This window comes from Mastigoproctus giganteus, chromosome 8, assembly GCF_048544385.1.
Source record: "Mastigoproctus giganteus isolate SK-2022 chromosome 8, ASM4854438v1, whole genome shotgun sequence".
Taxonomy (NCBI): Eukaryota; Metazoa; Arthropoda; class Arachnida; order Uropygi; family Thelyphonidae; genus Mastigoproctus; species Mastigoproctus giganteus.
Genome location: NC_143582.1, coordinates 156,553,175 through 156,578,258, shown reverse-complemented (window position 1 = coordinate 156,578,258; position 25,084 = coordinate 156,553,175). Strand labels below are relative to the sequence as shown.

Here is a 25,084-nt window from a genome sequence, read left to right as displayed (position 1 = left end):
ACAAATTATTTTGTTCTTGCTAGAGAATTAATGTAAAAGCCACATGAAGAATATTACAAAATTATAATATTGCTAAAGCAAGATACTGCTTGTATCCAGTTAGTTTACTTAACAATTACCTACCAATTAATCTAACTTATGTACCAATTATATTGTACTCATTTGTATACATATATGTTTAATAAACCTTTTGTTGTTTGTTAATATGTTACGTCATGACCATTCTTTTTAATTACATGCAAACTTGTAAAAGAACCATTGTTAAGTGGCCACTCTAGAGAATCCCTGCCAACTGGAAAAGGGAGGAAAAGAGTGGAGAACACAGCGCCTCTCTATATCGCGAGTTTGCCCTTAATGCTTAGGGGCAGATCTTGAGGATAAGAGAGTTTGTCCTAACTAAATCGCGAGTCGATCAGATTGAAGCCCAGGCCTCCTGGAATGCTAACGTTAGTGATGAGCTTGTCCGGAAACCATTTTATACACTTGAATGCTGAGTAACTGTAATAGTTGATTGTCTTAATCACTAGGTGATAAAGGTTATCCGGCGAACACACTATAACGGGAAAGCCTGCGAACATTAGTCCAATTTATGACCCCGAAGGTGTATTACTACTGGAGCTGCATATGTGTTTATGACTTTAACTCTGTTCCCTCCATTCAATTTTGCTTTCAGCAGGCTTCTGAGTGTCTGATGATATTTCTCGGTCAGGCACTTCTTGATTTCCTTGTGCTCTAATTGCTGAGCCTGCATCATCCCTAGGTATTTGTAGTTCTCTCCTTCTGCCATAACCTCGATCTCTTTACCAGTGAGCAGCTGGTAGTTTTGGCCAACTAATTTTCTCTGTGGCAGTGTGTGGGTCTTGCATTTGTCTTGACCAAATTCCATTCTGATGTTCTTGCTGAATTCTTCGGTGATCCGGAGTAGTTGCTGGAGTTGCTTCTCTGTTGCCGCATAGAGCTTTATGTCATCCATGTACATCAGGTGGGTGAGGGTGTACAAGTTCTTTCTTCCTTCTTTGAAATTATATTCATACTTGCTGCCATTAAGCATGGTTGGCTAATTTTGTCTAGGTGCTAGACAAAAACACAGTGGGCTCAGAGCGTCTCCCTGAAAGATTCTTCTAATTCGGATTGGTCTGGTCGTTATGTTCTGGACCTTAATGGTGGTACTGCATTTCCCCATTTTTGCTCCTAGGAAGTTTGTCACTATCGGATTGACTTTGTAGATCTTCAAGGTCTCTATTAGGCAGCTATGAGGTACGGAGTCGAAGGCCTTGCGGTAATCGATGTAGACCGTGTATAGGTTGCAGTGCTTCTTGTATGCTTGCTCCATAACTGCGGCATCTATGGTTAATTGCTCCTTGCATCCTTTTCTCCTCCGCTTGCATCCTTTCTGCTCTTCGGCCATTATGTCCTGATTCTCTAAGTGGTCTGATTTCTTCTTGGTTATGCAGCTTGTCAGGATCTTCTTTATCGTTGGGAGGCAGTGATAGACCTGTATTTCGCCGGTTTCTTGTACCTTCGTCTTTAACCTTCAGATATGTGACTCCTTCAGTGAGAAACTTCAGGATTGTCTCCGGGCGCCTTGTCATTCGAGCGAACTGCTCTGCTAGGTGCTTGTGTGTACAGGTGAGCTTCTTGTACCAGTAGTTGTGGATTTTATCAATTCCTAGGATTCGCCAGTTGTGGGTGTTCCTGATCGTTTGTTTTACTCCTTCTTCCTGAATCTCCCATTCTCTCATCTCTTGTATGTCCTTGGTTTTGTTCTGTTCTACTTCTATCCAGGGTGCTCTGCTGTCTTACTTCTTACTTGTATGTCTTACTTCACTGTTTCAGCTGTTTCCCCAGAACTCATCAATCGTCTTCTTCTCGGTTGGTCCGTTTCCTGCTTTCTTATCTTCACCCAGTTTCCTGTAGAAGGCTCTTTGATCCTCATCGAAGATTCGGTGAATCATTATTATTATTGCTCTTTATATTATTTCCTCCTGATTCGGGGTTCCACCTCGTTATGGGTATTGCTACGAAGTACACAGGGTGGTTATTGTCATGTCTGGTGTTACTGTTGGTTGAGGAACTGTCTGACTATCCTACAGGTGTTCAGAATTGCGACTTTCTGGAGTTCCTTGTAGGTGTTCGCTGGGAGATCTATTGCTGCTAGGCTGTTATATAAGGGCTTTGGCACCATACCTGTGGTTGACACGATGATAGGAATGGTTGATACTTGTTGCACGTGCCACATCTCTTTGATCTCGTGTCTTAGGTTCATGTACTTTCTAATTTTTTCCCCATGGGTTTTCTACAGGTTTCCAGTGTTGGGTACCGCTATGTCAATCAGATAAGTAGCCTTTTCCTTCTTGTCCACGAGGGTTATGTCCAGTCTGTTATGCGGGATTTTCCTATCCGTTTTTATGGTACGATCCCAGTACAGCTTGTGGGTTGTGGTCTCTAATACTGCCTGGGTTTCGTACTTGTAGTACGGTACTCTTTCTTCAATCAACTGGTATTTCCTTGCTAGCTTCTGATCTATTATCATGGCTACCTGGTCGTGTCTCTGAACGTACTCAGTCTGGGTGATCACCTTGCACCCCACGGTGATGTGTTGGGTCGTTTCTGAGACCAGGTGGTAACGTCGACATGTCATGGGACACTCCAGCTTCCTTGGCGATGTATTTTCTATAGTTCCTGGTGTTCATTACCTGGTCTTGGATGTCAAGCATGAATCCTTCAGTCTTGGGGAAGAGCGTCCCGCTCGCGAGTCATGCATTGGAAACAATATTATCTATGGTATCTTGATGGAGATCAGTGTAGTGTCTGCCATGGAGTGTCTTCTCTGCCCATCTTTCCAGCTTCGTTTGAACCTCCTGGTTGGGCGGGAACTCCTCGCTTAGGTTGAGTGGGGTATATAGCTTGTCTATCTTCTTTATAGCCCCGATGCATTGCTGCTGTGTTTCTAGAAGTAATCCTTTGAGTTAACTAACTCTGTCTTCTGTTGCTGAATGAGGTCTATCAGGCCCCCTTCCTCCTTCCCGGGCAATTGTTAGTCTCTTCACGGCAGATCATTGTACTTGTCTTTCTCGTGATATCCTCAGGCTCGGTGTTAACCAATTTATGACCCCAAAGGAGTATGTTAGCAGTGGCACTGCATAAGTGTTTATGGCTTTAAACATTTTCCCTCCATTCAGCTTTGATTTCAGCAGGGTTTTGAGTCTCTGATGGTATTTTTCGACCAGGCAATTTCCTTGTGCCGTAACTGCTGAGCCTGCATCATCCCCAAGTATTTGTAGGCCTCTCCCTCTCTCTGTACCACCCTGCAGCTGGTAGTTTTGGCTGGCCAATTTTCCTGACGTAATCCGTGGGTCTATGTTCTGGCTCTCCAAGTGGTCTGATATCTTTCTGGTTATGCAGCTGGTCAGGATCTTGTACATTGTTCGAAGGCAGGTGATTGGCTTATATTTCGCTGGGTTTCTTGTATCTTCGTCTTTAGGCTTCAGATATGTGATTCCTTGAGCGAGAAACTTCGGGATTGTCTCTGCCTTATCATTTGGGTGAATTGTTCTGCCAGTTGCTTGTGTATGCAAGTGAGCTTCTTGTACCAGTAGTTGTGGACATTATCTATTCCTGGAATCGTCAGTTATTAGAATTCTTGATCGTGTGTTTTACTTCTTCTTCCCATATCTCCCATCCTCTCATTTCTTGTATGTCCTTGGTTTTCTTGAGTTCTAGTTCTATCCAGGTGGCTTGGCTGTTATATCTTAACTCCCTGCTCCACATGTTTCCCCAGAACTCCTCAATCCTTTTCTTCTTCTTCTTTGGTGGTCTGTTCCCTTCTTTCCCGTCTTCTCTGAGATTCCTGTAGAAGTCTCTTTGGTCCTCATTGAAGATTTGGTTGTTTATTTTCCTCTATTATTCTCTTGCTGAGTGCAAGGAAGTTCTGCTTCAATGTGTCCAAATACTCTCCTATTATCTAGTTTTTTGTCTCATGTTTCCTGTGGACGCTCTCTCTTGAGGATGCTCTTCACTTTTTCAATTAATTTCTTACTCCTACTGCCCCATTGGTACTGGGTCAATCGACCTACCTTGACTCTTACTTCTTCTATCTTTTGCTGAACTTTTCTTTCCCAAGCTGGTGGTTCCTTCTGTTTTCGGTTCTTCTACTGCTGGTCTCTCACTTCTCTTCCATTAGTCCTCGTGGCTACTACCGCAGCACAATACACGGCTGTGTGGATGGCCTCCAGTGTTGCACCATTGCTGTAAAGACAGAAACACTATTTTCACCTCTCGCTAACTCACATTTTTCTAAAACACATTTCTGGAGGTCACTACCATAAAACAATAAAACAATTTCCAGTTGCGTTCCTGCTAGTGGAATCTGTAATAAACGGGTAGTAAACTCGATCTAATTGCATTTACGATAATACCAAAGCTGGAATTTTGGATTTTTATGTTATTATGGTGAAATGTGTTTCCCCTTCACTGAAATCTTGAATCATACGAAAAACTAATACATTTTCAGAAACTTCGCTTCATTCAGTTCGGGTGATTCCAGAGTTCGACTGCCATTTCTTGTAAATAAAAAGGCAAATCGTGCATAAGCGAATTCGTTTCCGTGTTATATATGACATCATTCCTCTAGTTATAAATCATATATGATGGAATTCATGTAGTGTAAACACTTGTTATACGAGGTGTGACAGTACTGTATTTTAATTTTTTTCTCAGGGTATTTTTTGTGTTATCATGTGCAACTTATTTATTAGCATATGCTTATAGCTTCAATTCTCTATACGATTTCAATTTTTTAGCATTGCTTATAAATATCACGAAATTTACCTCCTAATCCGTATGGTTAAAATATGACAAAATTAAAATTGGAAATTAAAAAATATAAAAAAATTCCCCGAAGGAAAATTTTTTTTATATTTTTTCCTCTTGGATCGTCATAGATAAAAATTAACGATTATGAAACTAACAATGAGAACCAAGAGTCCTAACGTTGGAGTTTTGCAGTTCTGTCATCAGTTGGTTCATATCACAAAGTAGTAAGATACAGAGTGTCAATTCGTTGAATTACTCCCAGCTCCACCAATTTCGGACCTATAAACTAACGAGGCCATCAAAATCCACAGAGTGCTAACGCGCATGCCCATTGCTAATAAAATTGGTACTGGTTTAAAAAGATTAATTCGTTGAGCTGTTTGTTTTTTGTAGCATTAGCAACTAAGGCCATATTGCTCCGGGAATATGCGGTGGTCATTCCCTGACCTTTCCGCATCCTCTGTATTTGGTGTTGACGGGCTCGAACCCCGGTCTAATCAAGAATCGTGTACTACACACTGCTGGCTCCTTCCCACCTGGCTATGGAGGTGCCATCTTAATTCGTTGAACATAGCGAGTTCATTTTCCTTTGCATTTTGGATACTATTATTTTAATTATTATTGGCACTATTATTATAATTATTTGTGTATTATTATTAACATAGCAATTTCATTTTTCATTGCATTTTGGTTACTATCATTATAATTATTTTTTGTTCATTATTAATATCTTTTTTTTGTATTTGTCTGCTGACATTATGAAGAGATGTAATGTAATAAATTCATGTAATAAATCTGAAGTGCGATTATACTGATTTCCGAAAGAATATTTAAGGTAATTTATCATAGAACCGGGAAATATTTAATAAAATGCAAAAAAAAAAAAAAAAAAACACTACCGAATAGCTACTTATTAACTAATTCCAAACTTATTTCAATTCCAATCTGGAGTGCGATTATACTGATTTCAGAAAGAAAATTTAAGGTAATTTATCACAGAACCGAGAAATATTTAATGAAATGAAAAAAAAAAAAAAAAAAACCACTTCCAAATAGCTACTTATTAACTAATTCCAAACTTATTATATTAATTAATATGAATAAGAGGTAAGCAGCAACCATTATCAATCCACAGCAGGATGGAACCTCCTCAGACAATTCATATTGAGGGAAATGGACCATAATCTGCTATGCACTGGTTAGCAGATCAACCATATTTAGCAGTTTGAGTTGAACTGCAGTCTATTCAAACAGTGTGTACCACTGCACTCCCACTTCTGACCACTCTGCTACATTAATATGAATAGTGTATTGATATTAATCAAAGTAATAGTTTATTGAATAATTAAATAATTTGAATTTATAGATGTAAAGACATAATTGTGTTTGGGAGTTTACTCTTCCCTTATAAAATGTGCAGTTCTATATACTGCATATGCCATTCCTGCTCATATTCTTTTTTTTTTTTAATTATCATCTGTGGTTTTGACTTTTTTTTTCTGGGTTTCTGATTGGCTGAAAGAAGTTGGTAAGTATGATAGTATTCGACATCAAGATAATTATGCATCATTATTATATAATAATGCTAGACTGTGTGGAGCTCATCTTTATGATTGGTGTTTTACAAGCACTGAAAGGGAATACCGAGAGTCTCCTTCAATTGATTGTGAGGTGTTCAGTCCATGTTTTTCAGTCATGCCCAAGGCTTTTGCTTTTAATGTTTACCATCAAAGCCCAAGTACTTATAAGTTATTGAGAAGGAAGCTCAATTTACAAAGCAGAAAAACTCTGAAGCATTTAATGTTGAACATTGCTAATAAGCAGGTTTCTGCCCTGTTTTGCTGAATTGTTTAAGGAAGCAAATAACAACTATGCAGGAAAAAGACAAACTGTGCATGCAATGAATAAACCAAGTGCATTATCTAATTGTGAAAATGATGATGCTGCTGTTCTTCTTGGTCTCTTAAACCATACTGATACTTTGCTTGAATTGGTTTACCAGGATGCTAATGAGCCAGTAAGTCTCACTGACAAAGTGAAAGAGTCAGAATCAACCAGGTACAGTGAGGATATGGATATTTCTGATGAAAATGTACTGGCATATGTCTCAGGTTACCTAGTCAGAAATATTTTAAAGAGCAACAATTGTGAAACATAAAGATTTTAATGTGAGGAGTATGGATTGAAATGGCCATCAAAGGAATTATTGAATACAATGATATGTGTATCAAATATCTTCTTTTCTGAAGTTGATTTGGTATTTCATGAGGAAAATTTTGTAAAAAAACATGTTTTATTGACCTTGAGTGGATTGGGAACCACAAGCACAAAGATAATATGCAAAAAAGTGCTTATTCAGTCTTTCTTGAAAATTATGTTAAAACAAAAAGTGAAAAATGTGAACTTGGCTTACTGGTCTAGTCCAGCATCAAAATCCCTTAAAAAAAAATTGAAATATGTTAAACACATGTAACTGAGAAATGTTAAATATGTGCTGTGAAATGTTAAACATGTGCTGTGAAAGCTAGAGGAAAAAATTGTGTCATGATTTTTGTATTAGAGATCAGTTGTATCAAAGCAATATTAACTGACTATTCTGAACTACATAAAACATGACAAATCCACAAGTAAGATACAATTTCATTTCAATTGGATGGAATTCTATTGTCTGGTGAACTCCAAAAACCACTGAAGTGTTTTTTTCTGGTTTTCAGAGACATTCCAAAGTAATCTTCAGAATGTCTATGAAAGCCAGACCTGAAGATTCCTGTAAATATGAAAAATACCTGTTTCTTTTTATTAAAAAAAAAATTGTTCAGAATTGGCATCATAGTTTAGAAAAAGGTTCTGATATTGTTGCGGATGACAGCTCCCACTTGTTTTAGTCTAGTGAACTGACCACAAGAAAGTCTTAAGCATGTTTCAGAGACTTTATCTGTATCTTTCTTACAACTCCAGTATGAAAATTATCTGAATTTTGATGCTGGAGTTGTAAGAAAGATACTGATTTTTGTATCTGCAAAGGAAGCAAAGTTTATCTCTCAGTAACAGCATATCATAGCATCTTTACAGTTTATGAAATCAAGGATTGTATTGAAGACTGTGACACAGTGCTTTATTATTATTAATCTATTTGTTTTTGTTGCTTGTACTGGGCCTATAAGTCTTGCTTTTAGTTTTATGACAAATCAATATGCTTTTTTTTTATATATATACAGGGTGATTCACTACCAGTGCGACAAACTTGCAGGTGTAGGGGCCACAAAGACGAATTGGAATCACATAGCATTGCAGGGTCCAAAATGCCTTCGTCATGCGGGAGGTCGCGTGAGCAAAGAAAAAGAACAGAAACAGCAACTCGTTAGTGTAATAGAAATCATTTTAATGACAAGTTTTACACTGGCAAAAAGCCATGCTACAGGTGTTCGAAAGTTCGACCAGAAGCAGTCACACAGGCTTCACAGCGCCGCCACATGGAATCCCTAACGTTCTGGAAGATTCCTGGCGTGTCTCGAATTCCCCGGGAGCTACAGAGATGCGAGTGACGAGGTCTTCAACTGAATCAACGGGGGGGTCTCGTACACAAATGTCTTCATTTGACCCCAGCAGAAGAAGTCCAGGCATGATAGGTCCGGCGATCTAGCAGGCCAATGAACCAGACCACCACGACCTATCCAATGTTGTCCAAATGTAACGTTTAGGTGTTGGTGGACGTCATTGGTGTAATGTGAGGGAGCCCCCATCATGCTGGAACCACATTGAGCAGCGCAACGTCACACCTCCGAGATTCGACCACAGGCTCGTGTGGAACGAATGTTTCGCACTGTCACTGAAGGGCGCCTGCCAGAGACCCCAGCAGAAGAAGTCCAGGCATGATAGGTCCGGCGATCTAGCAGGCCAATGAACCAGACCACCACGACCTATCCAATGCTGTCCAAATGTAACGTTTAGGTGTTGGTGGACGTTATTGGTGTAATGTGGGGGAGCGCCCATCATATTGGAACCACATTGAGCAGCGCAACGACTGAGGAACATGTGCTTCTTCAATAAGTTCGGGCAGGACTTGCTGTAGCAAGATCAAGTATGCTCTACCGTCCAGACGAGGGGGCAGAAGGTACGGTCCAATGAGGTGGTCTCCAACAATGCCGGCCCAAACACTGACAGAGAAACGCCGTTGAGTTGCACGTGTTCGCGTACCATGGGGGTTCTCCAAAGCCCACAAATGGGCGCTATGTTGATTGAAGGTTCCCTCTCTTGTGAAACTTGCCTTATCCGTGAACAATACGGACGCAGCAAATGTGCTGTCTGCCGCACTCTGTTGAAGAAACCAAGTAGCAAAAGTCCTCCAGAGCGGATAATCCGCAGGCTCCAATTATTGGGCGCGTTGCAGATAGTATGAACTCATTTGGTTTGACAGTATCCTCCATACAGTGGATTGGAAATACCCAATCATTAGCCTATCGCTCGAGTACTCGTACTCGGATTGCCTTCTACAAGACATAGGACATTCTCCTCATTGTCTGGCATCCTCGTTTGGGCCGGCATCGTTCGCTCTCGATTCATGGTACCTCTCGTGAAACAACCAGTCTCATGTAACCTGTGCACATGTGCGAAAATCGTATGATGAGGAGCACGCCTGTGCGGGAAACGTTCCTGGTACAAGCGCAGAGCGGCGCGCCCGTTACATTCCGCAGCTCCATACACGAGGTGCATGTTGGCCAGTTCAATGTTTGAATACTCGTCCATCCTATTGCCTCAGGAACCGGTTCACAAATGCTGACTTCCAGCGGGATCACTGTTCATGCGACCTCCTGTTCAACGTCCTCTACCGCATGACGAAGGCATTTCGGACCCTGCAATGCTATGTGATTCCGATTCGTCTTTGTGCCCCTATACCTCCTGCAAGTTTGTCGCACTGGTAGTGAATCATCCTGTATATATATATATATATATATATATATATATTACAGGACAGTTCATGTTTGCATTTAACATTTATGTTAAAATGCAAACATTTAACATATAGATGTGGTTTTCCCAAATATGGCACACACACAAAGAACCTTGCGAAGGTGCACTCAGTGCCGTAAACAAATTCCCTACTTGATAAAATTGTTCTATAATTATTAGCTTCACAAGTTCTGATTGTAACTGGGCCTCTGACTTCGGTAATTTTCAGATTCTGGGTTATGAGAGTGAGCAAACAGCAGGTTAGACCAAAAACCAAACACAGTGAACGAAACAAATAATTCATATTTAATGCATCTTAAATTCTTCTTCACTACCCTTAAGCTGTATGAATAAATTCTTCTTCGCTACTCTTAAAGATAATATTACTCCATTTGAATTGTTACAATATATTTTTAAAAACGATTTTACAGATAATTTTCCAAATGTAGCAGTTGCACTAAGAACTTTTCTAACTTTACCAGTTTCAGCTGCCTCAAGTGAGCGGAGTTTTTAAAAATTAATCTTTTGATTATTTACAATATCTCAACGACTTTCTAATTTGGCAATAATTTCAATAGAAAATGACATTTTGCAAAAAATAAAGATAAATGAAATAAATTCACATTTCTTAAAGCAAGGAAACATAAATTTGTATAATTTTTTTAATATTATAATTTTCCTTTTATTTTATTATTGTGATAGAATACGATTACTGTGATTTAGAATTTAAAGTTTATTTCCAGGATTTCAGAATGATTTTGTTATTTTTGCTTGTTGTTTCATTATATTATATGTGAGATATTTTGTAATTCTTTTCTTTTTCAATAAATGAATGCTATATTATTAAAGCCTTATTTTATTTTTTAATCCAAATATTTTGGGGCAGAAAATTTTATTACACTTACTGGTGGCACATAGGGTCGTGGCAGCCCTGACCCTCGGTCCCAATTAGTTCGGATTATTGATGCTCTACTGCATTTATTTAGAATGAGAAAAGAAATCACAACAAATTACAAATTTAAAAAAGCTGACAAATACTGCAAACATCATGAAATCCAGAAAAATAACATAATATTTTTATTAATTAACTGCCTGACATGCCTCTATATTTTTTCCCCACATTTTTTGGCTGCATACTCTTTGATTGCCTCTTCACATGACAACAATTTTTTAATATTATTTTCTAATGAGAGAATAGAAAGATAATTCAGTCTTTCCTCTAGCATGGTTAATCGAAATTTGTTTTTTATTATTGATGATTTAGAAAAGTTTCTTTGAGCTTCACAACTTGTTATTGGTAATGTCATGTAAAATTTTAGGATTTTTGTCAAATTTGGAAAAATCTCTATCAAGTTTCTTTCATATATAAACTGTAAGATTTCCGGGCGTTTCAAGTTTTCACATGCAGTGATTAATCTTAAACACTCTTTGAATTGACAACAGTCATTAACCAGTTTGTCGTCGAAGTCCCTCATTGTAGTGGCTTTTTTGAGTTTTATGTTATCTTTGTTGATGTCAGTATTTCATATCAAATGGCAATTGGAGCAGAAAGAGACAGCGGTCTTAACCAATTGTGGTTAAAGTATCTTACTTTTGCAAATTTTATAAAACATATGATCATGTGAACACTTTACTAGGGTCCCTCCTAGGGCTTTGGAAGGGACCCATGCAAGTGTGGGACCCTGAAGCTTAAGTTTCATGAGTTTCACAGTAAATCCACCTCTGGACCATACACACACAAAAAAACAAAAAAAGATAATGAACAATTTGTATGGTATTACATCACAAAGAACATTCTCGAGTAAAATAAATAACACTTTCTAAATCTATGTGTGAACTAGAAGAATTTTTATTCAGCAGTGTCTGTCTGATATCCAAAATATTTCACAAAAAACAACTCGATCCCCACAAACTAGATATTTCCAGTATTTTATTTTTAATTAGGAGAAATGACCTAAAACATTTTAACAAACCTACAGAAGCATACAAGTAGTGAACCCACTATACTATCATTAAATACAAGCAGAGCCATATCTTCCTAAGGGTAGTTCTGAGTCTACAATGATTCAAGTCCTTATTTGAAAGACATAAAACAAATGCCTACATTTTGGAAGAAAAGTAACCTTTTCAAGAAACCATAAAAACGTGGGTTTTGTAAATGCTGTCAGGTACATTTCTGACAAAGAAACTAATATTAAACAATTGAAACAATGAATTCTAAATGACAAAAAAAAAAAAAAAAGATAGGCATTCATTGATATGCATTCATATGTGTCTTTAAGTCTTTACTTCAGACTCAGTCTGCCTTGCAGAGTTAAGTATATTTGAAGATTTCATCTGTTGTCTTTCATAGTCTTGAATAACTCCTTCATGCAATTTTTCACGTTCACTATATTGATTACAGAGCACATATCCAATAATACTTATGGTCACACCAACAGATGATCCAAAGACTACTTTTGAAATTGCAGACATGATTAATTTATTTTGATGACAGTTAACATTCCATCTGCAAGAAAACAATGCAAGTTAACAGAGCCAGTATTAGAATACTACTGAAATTCTATAAACTTTGTTTATTCTATTAAGCCACATGCATAAACTGCACAGGACAAGTTAAGTTTTGCTCTGCATCTTCAGCACAAAATTATGGACTTCTAGGATTCTAAAACAAGATTTGTTTTAAACCCCTGGCAATCAATGAAATTACACTATTAATTATCAGGTATAATTGAAATAACTGCAAATTTTGTAGCACAATTTCTTGTGGATATAATGTGTTACAAAAATAAGATATCGCAGAGATAATTTAAATTTTTTATAGAGAAACTGTGACAGAAAATTACCTTGGGGAAGGGAAAAAAATCTGAAGGGAAACCAAAGAAAATTTGAATGCTTTATGACATTCACTTAACTTACTTAATTTACTCAACCAAATGAGTGACATTTGCGCACTTTACTGGATTTACGTGGAAGTGTTTTCCCCAAAATAGCTACCTTTTTAAAATTTTAAATATATTTTTAATTGTTCACTTTTTTTGAAGCCATCCTTTACTTTCAATCTGTTATAAACAATAAGTTTTTATATTGAAAATGTATATTTTTAAAAATCTTTAAAACATCCTACTGATGTACTTTAACGACATCATGCATCCCTGTGTAAGCCCTGCATCAAATAATGCTCAGATGAACAAGTGCAGTTTGCACTCTGTGCCCCTCTCAACATAGCTGGCATCAAGTCAAAAACAATCTATAAATGTCTTTGAATGTGTGCATGATTGTGTGGTTTTCCCACTGGCAATCACCACCCAGCCCAGGTATGCAGACATTGCACCTGGTGGATACGAGATTTGCACAGATTGCATAGTTTAGATGAAAAGAAATGCTGAAAGTAAAAAAGAAAAAACTGATGTGCACCCTGTATGCACAAAAGATGTTTTATGTAAAAACATCTTGATGAAAATCAGAACCATTTTAAAAATCGAACAAAGCTAGAATCAAAGTCATGAATGATGTAAAGTTTTATGCTCACACCCATTACTTAGTCTACTGAATCTACGTTAGTGACATTAGCGTCACTCTTCAGTCCAAAATATTTAGTATGAAGGATGTAATGTTTTATGCACATGCCCACTACTTACTGTATCGAATCAAAGTTTGAAAGAGGTTAGCGAAATTCAAGTCATTAGTCTAATTACCCATTTGATTGTAGCCATTTGTTCAATAGTATGATTGCAACAATATAAGTATTTGTATTGTTGCAATCGCATTTTCGTTATATTCCACTGTTAAGTGCCACTATAGATGCTTTGACATCAATAATTTTCTGAGTAGCGAAAGGGACTGAATGCCACACTGCTATAGCCTTTGTATTTAATGATGCCGAAGTCAAAAGCAGAGCATTGTCAAGAGTATCAAGCAAGCGAACCTAATAAAATAAAGATGGAGGTAGTAATGAGTGTGCGAGAACAACAAAGACTATTGAGATTGCGTAAAAGACAAACAGAAAATCAAGCGTTGGATTTAGCAGTGCCTTCAACCTGCAATGCCACTCCATCTAACAGTGATATACCTGAAGTGAGTATTAATTATGTACAATGGAACATTTCTTCAATTGCAGAGCAGATGAGTTTAAATGATCAAGCTCCTTTACCTTACCTTACCGAATACTATTTACATAAGAACGTGCATCAAGAGTTTGAAAGGAGATTTATGAAAAATGATTTCAGTTCTGCATGCTACATTTGCGATCATGTATGGTTCGAAAACGACAAAAACAAAGCAGCTGCTAAAGATGCACCATTGATATGCACTGCATTTCCTGATGTTGACGTTGACAGGATCCTTGTGTGTAATAGCCACAGAGGATCACTTAAGAACACCATTCCAGTGCTATTCAAGTTGAACAGCTTTGTCTACCCAGAAATTTCATCGAATTTACCAAAGTTGGATTTAGAGTGTAGAGTGTGTTTAGTGTCAAACGGCACCAGGGGTTTCCCCCATCTCTGCGTACTATACATTGTGGGTGTGAAACAGAACACTGTCAATGCCAGAGGTTTAAAAGTGTATGGATTTTGTACATGTATAGTGTCATGTACCGAAGCAGTACATGACACTATACATGGTCATTTAGCCGCTGGGCCCTTAATGGGACCCAACGTTGTCTACACTCTGCCTCGTGGAGGCAGACCAGGTACACCACTATTATAGTTATTTACTCTGGCAGGTCCTGCCACCTAATTTCCTGAGATTTCAGTGGCTAGGACCTTAAAAAAAATAAATAAATAAAATAATAATAATAATAATAATAAATAAATAAATTAATTAAAAAAAATAATAATAAATAAATAAAAAAAATAATAAATAAAATAATAATAATAATAAATAAATAAATAAATAAATAAAAATAATAATAAATAAATAAAAAAAAAATAATAAAATAATAATAATAGTGACAGACGGGTTATTTCTCCTTGCTTACCATTCATGCAAATAAGAGACATGCCACTCTGCGCCAAGTGATCAATGTGCTTGTTTCAGTCAACACGATGGTCCATCGCTTGCCAAGGGAGATTGACGTGCATATAAAAACGCAAGAAAATACATGAGTCCCGTTATTTGAAACGGATTAGTAAGAAAACAGGCGCCTCCGTAGCCAGGTGGGAAGGAGCAGCAGTGCGTAGCACACGCTTCTTGATAGACCGGGGTTCGAGCCCGTCACCACCAAATACGGAGGATGCGGAAAGGTCGGGAATGACCACCGCATATTCACGGAGCAATATGGCCTTAGTTGCTAATGCTCCTAAAAACCAAATAACAATAACAACAAGTAAGAAAAGTGTGGCTTCAATATTTGGTCGACACGCCTCTCTATCAATTGTATCAAATCACGATATCTTAGTCATTCTTTGATGACAGACACATGGAAATTAATTTGGCTAAAGATAACATAAGCAAAGCAGTTCCAATTGAAGAAAGTCCCATCGCCCAACAGAATACGTTGTTGTGGAGCGACGATAAATTTAGAAGTGGAGAAACTAATGTATCGCAGAGCTTAATGTTTGACAAGCATGCAGAGGAACAGTCCTATCTCGTACAGTTCAGAAAAAGATAATCCATATCATTTCCTTTACGTAGCAATGAATGAGATTGAGAATGACAGACTCATTAACTGTGGATTTCAAATACATAGGTAAAGATCAGGGGCGGCTCGTCCATAGGCACTGCGGCAATCCCAGCTATTTAAATCTAGATATACAGTGAATGGAGTTATATGAAATTTTGTGAAGAACAATGCAACACAATGAATATTTTTATTAACAGGACCTGCATATAGTATGTGCATCCTCTATTCCCAGTAATCATTTCAATAATAAACGAATAAAAACACAAAATTGTTTCCAACTTTGAAGTTTAATTAACAGTAGGCCAGGCAGTGACACATTTTGCATTCCAGTGAATATCTGGTAGTTGGTTGCCATTGGCAACAAGCATATTGGCAACGTGACAATATATATTTTTTATAGATGAAACGAATCAAAGTCACTGTAAAGCACGCAGTGCAGATTTCATCATTGACCATGATGGGTGTGTAGCCACAACGTAATGTCAGTGTCTTTTTGTTATTTGCCTGATTCCCATTAAGTTACTAAATCATATCAGTGTTAAATCATACTCAACAGTGTAATTATATGATTACAGCTTAATTGCGAATTGAGCTTTAACTTGGTAAGCTGAAGTTATATTATGAGGTGATGTGTAAGTAAAACATTATTTCCACGACACATGATTTTGTGAAATTTGATTCGATCATGGCCGCCATGCTTCCCGATGAAGTAAATCGCATGACAGTGAATAAACTTCAGCAACTTAGTTTTTCACAATTATCTCTGCAAGAAAAAAATGGGATTAAAAAAGAGGGCTGCCCCACACCAAAGATTCAAATTTCTCAGCGGGGAATAAGTAATAAGAAATATATTCGCAGTTTTAAAACTGAATGGTACCAAAGGAAAAGTTGGCTTTGTGATTGTGAAGTTAAATTTTATGGACAGTTTGAAATTCACTGCATTAAATTTTGTGGACAGTTTGAAATTCCTTTATGTGGACATGATGAAAAAGACGATTCTAAAAATCCAGGAGTATTCAAAGGATTAATAAATTTTGCCTGTACATTAGACTCCAATTTAAAGAACCGTTTAGAAAGTAATGCAGCATTTAAAGGCATTTCAAAAACTATTCATAATGATATTCTTGACTGTTTGCTGCAAATATGTCAAGATGAAATAAAAAGAGAAATTAAAGAAGCTTCATTCATAGCTGTCATGGCTGATGACACAACAGATGTTTCAGAACGTGTACAAATGGTAACTGTTCTGAACTTATGGACATTTTTGAGCATTTTTTGGGGTTTTTTCACTCCAGAAAACCAAACGGCAGACAGAATTTCGAAGTGCATTCTAGATCAGTTAGACATAATCCTTGAAGGAAATAATCAAAAATAGTTGCTCAGACATTTGATGGCGCAAGTGTGATGAAAGGCAAGAAAGGGGGAGTAAAAGACGTGTACAAAAATGCACATTTTATTCTCTGCTATGCACACCAACTGAATCTGATGATGAGAAATGCAGCAAGTAGCACCCAAGATTCAAGAATATTCTTTTCGAACTTCGTGTCAATGCCAACATTTTTCTCGAGATCACCACAGTGTCTCTCTGTTCTCAGAAATCATATGGACAGCCGTGTTGCCCAACCTTTCCCTACAAGATGGAACTTCAATATATGCACAGTGAACAGCATTTATGAAAATTCTGAATCCTTAAAAAGGTGCATGGAGGAACTACAAGCGACAGCAAATGCAGATAAGATGATTTCAGAAGTAACTGAAATTTTGCACATTTTGAGTAATGAAAAATACGAGTTCTGGTTAGAACTTTTCCATCAGATGATGCCTGACATGGAAGTTATTTATAATCAAATGCAATCTCAAGAAACTGAGGCGATTAAAATACACAAATATATAGGAAACTTTAAGAATGCCATTCTTAAAGTTTCCTATATATTCGTGTTTTTCACAGTACATCGAATCAGGAATTCGATGTACTGTGAAAATCCTTCAAAAACACTCATGATTGAAGCAAAGGAAGTATGTGACTATATAAGTGTTGACATAGGTGAGAGATATTCTTTTACAAAGCAATTAGTTGCTGCTAAATTGTTTAACAAGGAGAACTTTGTTATTTTTCATATGAAAATGCCCATGGAAGAGGTACGGGAGACTACAAGTTTTCTATAGCAGACATGATCTACACAATTATTGTAAATTAACTGACTTGCTGAAATTTATCTCAGAAAATAATCTAGCAGCAGTTCTTGGTGAACTCACAAAACTCATAAAAGTTAAAAGAACTTCCGATGACTACTTCAGAGCCCGAACGCTGCCATTTGACATTAAAAAGAATAAAAACATTTTTAAGGAGCACTATGAATTTAGAAAGGCTCAAGCAATGCTTTCAATAGAGAAAAGCTTGGTCAACGGTGCACCAAACTTGAATGAAAAAGTTATTAATCTATTTTCAACAAATAAAAACCGAAGAATGTATTTTGTTTTTAAATAAAAGTTCAAGTCTGTTAATGGTAAATGTCTAATTAATGTTTTGTAGTATTTTTAACTTGCTTATTATTATTACTGTGTATGTTTACATGTCCTATAACCAAGGCAATTTAATGTAACTTAATACTACTGGGCTCAATGTAAGCACGATCTATTCACTATAATTAGACAGCTCGGTAAACCTACAATGTTCTTGACACTGACTGCCAATGAAATCGGTTGGCTGTGCTTACTTCAGCTATTATACAAGTTACAGAATAAGGAGTGCAATATTAGTGAGGATGATGCAAACGTGGACTTCATGCAGATGGCGATGCTAGTGAAAGATGATGCTGTAACTTGTGTGATATACTTCAAGAAGATTGTGGATGTAATTATGAACATATTGCAGTCGAAAAGTTATAGCCTACGTGGTCAACTTTTTTAAGCACATAAATTTTCAACATTGCAGTAGTTCACATATGCACATTTTGCTGTGGCTAAACAGCACTCACAAAGATCCTTTGGGTGAGAACAAAGAAGATGCCATTGCAATGATCGACCAGTTACTATCTGTCTCCTCTAGTGAGGCTTCGGGAAGCATCAAGCTTCAAACTCACAACCATATATTCATGTTAGAAAATAATGCTGGATAAACAACAGATGTGTCGATTTGAAGCAGCCTTCATGCCTCGTCGCATGCGTAGTGCTTCAAATCTACAAAATCGTGTTGATACATGGTTTTGCAGCGTCATTTCCGTGTTGCAAAATCGCCATTTCCGGTTTGTCGATCAAATTGGAAATGACGTCATTGGCACCTCTCTCGTCCCCTTGGAATTCACTATTCTGTCATGATTTTGCAACACATCATTTCCGTGTCGCAAAATTGTAATTTCCAGTTAGTCGATCAAATCAACTAACTGGAAATAACGTCAAATAACGTAATTTCAGTGTCACAAAATCGTGACAAATTGGTTTTATTTCAGCCCGAAATTTAGTAGGTGCCACTAAAGAATCAAAGATAAAGATAGGAGCAGCAAACTCTTTTTATTATAAGACATAAGACATGGTTGAGCTTTAGAATGACTGAAATTAACTAAGTTATCTATGTCCCACAGGAGCATTACCTGGAGATCAGCATTTAAGGAACTGGTGGTGGATATTCAAGAAGATGATGCTGCATATGCAGGGCGAGGTGTCTTGAACTGGAAGGTGGAATGCAAAGTGCTATCATCAGTAAAACTGTGGATAATATTTCCAGTTAGCAGATGGTCATTAATATTTATAAGAGGAAAAGAGTGGGAGAAAGAACTGAACCTTAGGGAGCAGTTAGAAAAGAGAGAGAGCCATCTACTATCACCCAGTGAGCAACAAGAGAGAAAATTGGATACCCAACTACCAAAAAACTGTGAGCAATTTAGAAGACCTTTATATGAAATATGATCAAATGCCTTAGATGTCAAGAGCAAAGAAAAAAAAACAAACTTGGATAAAAACTTTTCCACTAAATTTGTCCATAAACAGTAACAAAAGCCCACATATCACCAACTGATCGACATTGACAGAATCCTCACTGGTAATTACTGATCAGATGGCAGGTTTCAAGATAGTTTAGGAGTTGGCAGTTAATGGATTTCTTCATTACTTCAGAAAGAGCAAAGGTAAGAAATGGGACAATAATTGTACAATAATGGGACAATAATGTGACAATAATAGTTGTCATCCATTTTAGGAACTAACTAGATATAAGCAAATTTCCAAACAGAAGGAAAAACACTATTGAAATGGGAAAGCGTAAACAGGCAACATAGAACAGCAGCAAGATTAGGAATACATGGTTTCAGAATAAGTAAAAAATTTCAGAGCTACAGGGCTCAATAACTTCCACGATTTTTTAATATATTAAAAAAGTAAGAGATTACCTCAATCTTTTTCGTGGAATGCTTCCAGTCAATTCTCTCCCAAATGTGATGAATAAAATAAGATGAAAAAAAAAATGAATTAACGAATTCATAGAGATACAACTAAATCTGATGTGCAACGGAATCGAAAGCCGAGAGCCCCAACCTGACCCCGAAACACATCAAACCACCGCAGCAAGACCATGAGTGCGAGAAGACATTGTGTCAGAATAAATAGACAAAACTGCTTCCAATAATAAATAATTAATTAACTCTCATAGTCAAACTTAAATTATGTGTATATTATGTCGATAGACTGTTGGGAGAAAGAGAGGGCGGAATTAAGGACAAAGTCAACGGGGAAGGATATTCAAATAAGAATTAGTAAAAAATTAATTATTTATTATCGGAAGCAGTCTTAACTATTTATTCTGACACAATGTCTTCTCGTACTCATGGTCTTGCTGTGGTGGTTTGATGTGTTTCGGGGTCGGGTTGGGGCTCTCGGCTTTCGATTCTGTTGTGAATCGGATTTGATCGTATCTCTCTGAGTGAGGGAATTCATTAATTCGTTTTTTTCATCTTATTTTATTCATCACAATTGGGAGAGAATTGACTGGAAGCATTCCACAAAAAAGATTGAGGTAATCTCTTTCTTTTTTAATATATCAGAATAAGTGGAGAAACGCCATCACGACCAAATTGGAAACTATCTTGGTATCAAAAATGTTAAAAATCCTTCTGACATCCTTTTGACAGAAGACCAGAAAAAATATTGAGTGGAGTGTTCTGGGAATGGCAGGAGGTGGTTTACCAAGATTATCAATACAAGGGTTAGAGGAAAAGTAGGATGCAAGCAAGTCAGCTTTATCTTTAGATGAGGTGGCAACAGAACCATCAGATTTTAATAGATGTGGGAGTACAGATAGGAAAAAGTTGCAGCCAATAGTTTTGGCAAGAGACCAGAATCTCAACTACCATTTGGTTAAGGAGAAAATTTTCTTCTCTTAGCCTGTTCAAAATCTAGTTTGGATTGATTAATAGCTGCTTCACAAATGTTGCAAACTTTAGTGTAGGGCAAAAATTATCCTGGAGATTTTGATGCAAGCCAATTGTGATATGTAACTGTCATAACTTGAACAGCCTTAGCATGTTTTTTTGGAAAACCAAAGTTTAGAAGAAGGATGAGATTTTAAGGTGGAGTGTAGCCATGAGGGAGTTAAGCCACGAGTTTGCTCTTCTTTGCTCCTCTCTTAAGCAGTTGCTTCATAGGCAATACAGAACTGCTCTTGTGAACTAGCATATACATCCTCACTAAGAGATCTAAAATAAACTTTGTCAATACTCAGAGAGGTATACTTTAGAATGATATCTGGTTTTATACACTGTTTGGAGGACTAGTTCTGTCTGTTTTCTGCTAATACCATCTCTTTGTTGATTCTCTTGAATTCTTAGAGTGACTTCCACTGTCAGAAGACTGTTCTGATTGATAAAAAAAATTTTGTCACTTGACTAACTGCATGCCCTGATGATATTGTGGTATATTATTTTTGAATGTTACATTCCTCTTGTTATTGGAGTCTGCAATTGTTTCAAGTTAATGGTTTTTATTGCTGTATCTAGATCTATCTTAGCCCCTTTCTGTGTTTGCATTTAAATGTCTCCCATGACCATGGAATCTGTGTTCACAATTGTGCAAGTCATGTAAAAGTCTCATTTCTGTATTCTTTTGAGTGGTTTGGAGCTAAGTCAATTAAACAGATTTGTATTTTTCCTGAATCTAACAAAGGTGATAGAAATAGCCTCAAAGTTGTCTGAGGCTATTTCCATTCCCCATCCTCTTCTATTTCTTTTCCCATTGCCTAGGATGTTTAATTGCTTGTAATTTAATAACCACATTTCTGCTAGACAGATAAAAATCAAAATAAGCAAGTAACATTAAACTTTACAGTGTATGAAGTTTATTCATCACATTTCTGGTGCTGTTTAGCTTTTCTGCTGCATTCTGCAGAAAACAGCAAAAATTATTGTTTTCTTTAGCATCTACTACACAGGCCTGAAATAGCCAAGTGCTCAGGAGCGCAAGTGCAGTGCTCCTGTGCTCCTTGAACCGGGGTTCAAGCCCATGACTGCTAAATGCAATTACCATTTGTAATGATTGATTTATTGTAAATTCCACTGACCTGGTGATTGTGCCAGAGTATAAACAAGAACAGAACTGATTATTTCACTTCCCGAAGGTTTCCCAAATCTATAAGTAATAATTTATTATGGAGAATGAAAACACAGTTATATCATTTAAAATTAAATTAAATTAAAGAAACACTTGAACCATGAAATAAATACAGCAAAATAATTAATGCTGTTAACAGGGTTATAGGTAAGGTGAGGTGTCTTATGTACATCTATGAACTTAACCATTACTATACAAAAAAAAAATAATAATAAATAAAACAAAAATATAATAAGCTAAAAAATAAAACAGGCAAAGCAACACCCACCCCTGGGGGGAATGAACAAATGGTTTCTCACCCAACGAGATACACACACATTAAAGAGAAAACATTACCAAATTAAAACTACCACAAAAAAAAACAAGCCCATAAGCATTCTGTTTTCAAAGGATACTAGCACTTGTGAACTCCAAAAATTGGATCTTATTTCAGTCACCCAACAAATATCAGCAGATGCCTAATATGCCTCAGACATTAAGAGAAATAATGAATCAAACATAAAATGCATTAGAGCTGCAGTCTACGGAATAAATAAGAAAAGAAAAAAAAAAGGAATAAATAAGGAAAAAAAAAAAAAAAAAAAACCAAATAAAATTCAAATTTAGATGTAAACTCCTATGTATGACAAATCCAAAAATTTGCAATTATACAACTCAAAATAATCATAATCACTGCCATTTTTACATAGGTTACCTTATTTGTGTATTTAGAAAGTTACAGCTTAATATTCAGTTAGTATTAAGTAATAGTGGCAAATGATGCAAGGAAACAAGCTAATACAGCATCAAACAAAAAAAAAAAAAATCCCATTTTACCTATCCATCCACTCCATTAGTTTGTCTAATTCTTCTCTGAATTTATTCAAACTATCCAGTTCCACAACAGATGGAACTTTGTCCCAACAAAAATAACTGGCTAAAGGCAAACTTGCACACATCTATTCTGCAACCATCCTTCCTCAATTCGACTTTATGCTCCATCATGTACATATTCTGAGCTGCTTCTTCTTCAGTGTATCAGTCTATTGACTGGTTTGCCTCTTTGATGAGCTGTCTCCATTTCTCCCGGGCTTGTGCTAGGTGTTTCACTTCTGCATAGCTTCGAAGCCCAGTTTCCTTCAGAATTGTATTTATGATGGTGTTTCTTGGTCTTCCTTGTTTTCTTTTTACCAGTATTTTGCCTTCCAGCACATCCAGTTGGTTGGTTGGGGATTTATTTGGCACATCAGCATCTATGGCCATAGTGTGCCAGCACATCCAGTAACATCCCTCTATGCCTCATAGTGTGTCTGATCCATTGTAGCCATTGTCTTCTGATTCTTCTTAGCAATTCTCTTTCTTCTCCTACATGTTGTAAAACCATGTTATTACTCATTTTTTCTGTCCAGCTAATCTTTTCCATTCTTCGCTAGCACCACATCTCAAAGGCCTCTAGTTTTTTCAAGTTGGTTTTGTTTAATGTCCATATCTCTGCTGAATACAAAGCAATTGACCAAATGTATGTTTTTATAATTCTTTTTCTTAGGTCTAGTGACATATTTCTTTGGCTTAGTAAAGAGATTTTACCTCTAAATGCTTGTTTTGCCATTGAAATTCTTGAACCGATTTCACTGTGGCAAGATGAATCTTATATTATAATCTGTCCTAGATATTTGAATTTTGTTACCTGTTCTATTTTTTATCCATCAGTTTCAATGTGAAATTGTTTTGGCTTTTTACTTATCATCATACTCTTTGTTTTATTAGTGTTAATCTTCATTCCATATTTCTTCACTTTCTTAGTTAACTGTTTTAGCATATTGGATAATATTCTTGGGCTACTTGCAAGGATTACCTGATCATCTGCAAACTTGATTGTGCTAAGTGTTCTTCCACCTATCTTTATACCTAACTTTTTACCTTCAAATGCTTCTTTGACTATTAATTCTGCAATATATTAAATAAAGCTGGGGAAAGCAAGCATTCTTGCCTCACTCCTCTCCCTATTTTTGCTGATTCTGTTAATTCTCCATTTAACCAGATGATGGCCTTTTATACAAGTCAAATATTAGCCTAATTAATCTTTGTGGACATCCCATGTTTTCTAGTAGAGGAAAAAGCTCATTCCAAATTACCACATCAAATGCTTTTGCACAGTCAATAAAGCACACATACAGATTCCTGCCATTGTTTATCATTCTTTTGCCTAAGAATCTTAAAGTTCCTATTGCTTCTTTGGTAGATAAGTTCTTCCTGATCCACATTGTGTATCCTCTAAAAGTGTTCAATGTAGGATTCTATTTGCATTTTTATTATTTTTAAGAGAATTTTTGATGCATGTGATATGAGGCTGATGGTTCTGTAGTCTTCGCATTTGGTTGGTGCAGATTTGTTTGGTATTGGTACTATGACAGTTGTACAATGTTCTTCTGGCCATTTTCCTATGTGCTTTCAAAATCAATCCAAATAGTGATTGCTTGACTTGATCTCCATTGTTCTTTATTAATTCTGCTGTAATATTATCTATACCAGGAGCTTTGTTGTTAGGAAGTAACTTTAAAGCTAGCTCAAATTCTTCTTTTAATATTTGATCTTGTTTTAAGTTTTGTTGTTCTCCTTTCTCATCATATTTCCGAGTGTAACTACATGGTTCCATGTATAAATCTTCTATATACTTTCTCCATGTCTCTTGTTGTTCTTTTGCATCAAGAATGGCATTATCTTTTTCATTCCTGATTGCTCTGGGGTGAATTCCATTACATTTTCTTGTAGGCCCTATTTGTTCGTCCATACTGCATTAAGGTTTCAATTTCTTGGCATTGTTCTGTCCACCATTTTTTTTTGCTTTTCTGCATTCTCTATTAATTTCATTTTTGAGAGCACGGTAATTATTTTTTCCATCTTTTGTTTTCATATTTTTGAAGATTCTTATTTGATCCATCATTTGAAGGATGTCTTCTGTTATCCATTGTTTTCTTTTTGCCTTGTTTCCATTTCCCAGAAATTTATGAGCTGATTTGTTTATAGTTTCTTTAATGTTATTCCACATCTGGTCAATATTGTTTATCATACTTTCCTTATTTACCTCAATTATAGCTGTTTGTAGTATTCTGGAAC

At 36.6% G+C, this 25,084-nt stretch overlaps 2 protein-coding genes across 2 annotated transcripts in view; both read right to left on the bottom strand.

Annotated features, from left to right (window-relative positions):
- LOC150081946 (putative pyruvate dehydrogenase E1 component subunit alpha, mitochondrial) overlaps positions 1-10,730 on the bottom strand; it is a 253,559-nt gene extending 242,829 nt beyond the window's left edge. Inside the window, exon 1 of the mRNA XM_090378999.1 lies at positions 10,671-10,730. The gene's annotated coding sequence lies outside the window, so the exon portion shown is untranslated. The remainder of the gene's footprint in view (positions 1-10,670) is intronic.
- Positions 10,731-12,023: 1,293 nt separating this feature from the next.
- LOC150081945 (protein PET117 homolog, mitochondrial) overlaps positions 12,024-25,084 on the bottom strand; it is a 28,132-nt gene continuing 15,071 nt past the window's right edge. Inside the window, exon 2 of the mRNA XM_090379001.1 lies at positions 12,024-12,274. Within this exon, the coding sequence (XP_090235127.1) occupies positions 12,043-12,240 (198 nt within the window). The 5' untranslated portion in view covers positions 12,241-12,274 and the 3' untranslated portion in view covers positions 12,024-12,042. The remainder of the gene's footprint in view (positions 12,275-25,084) is intronic.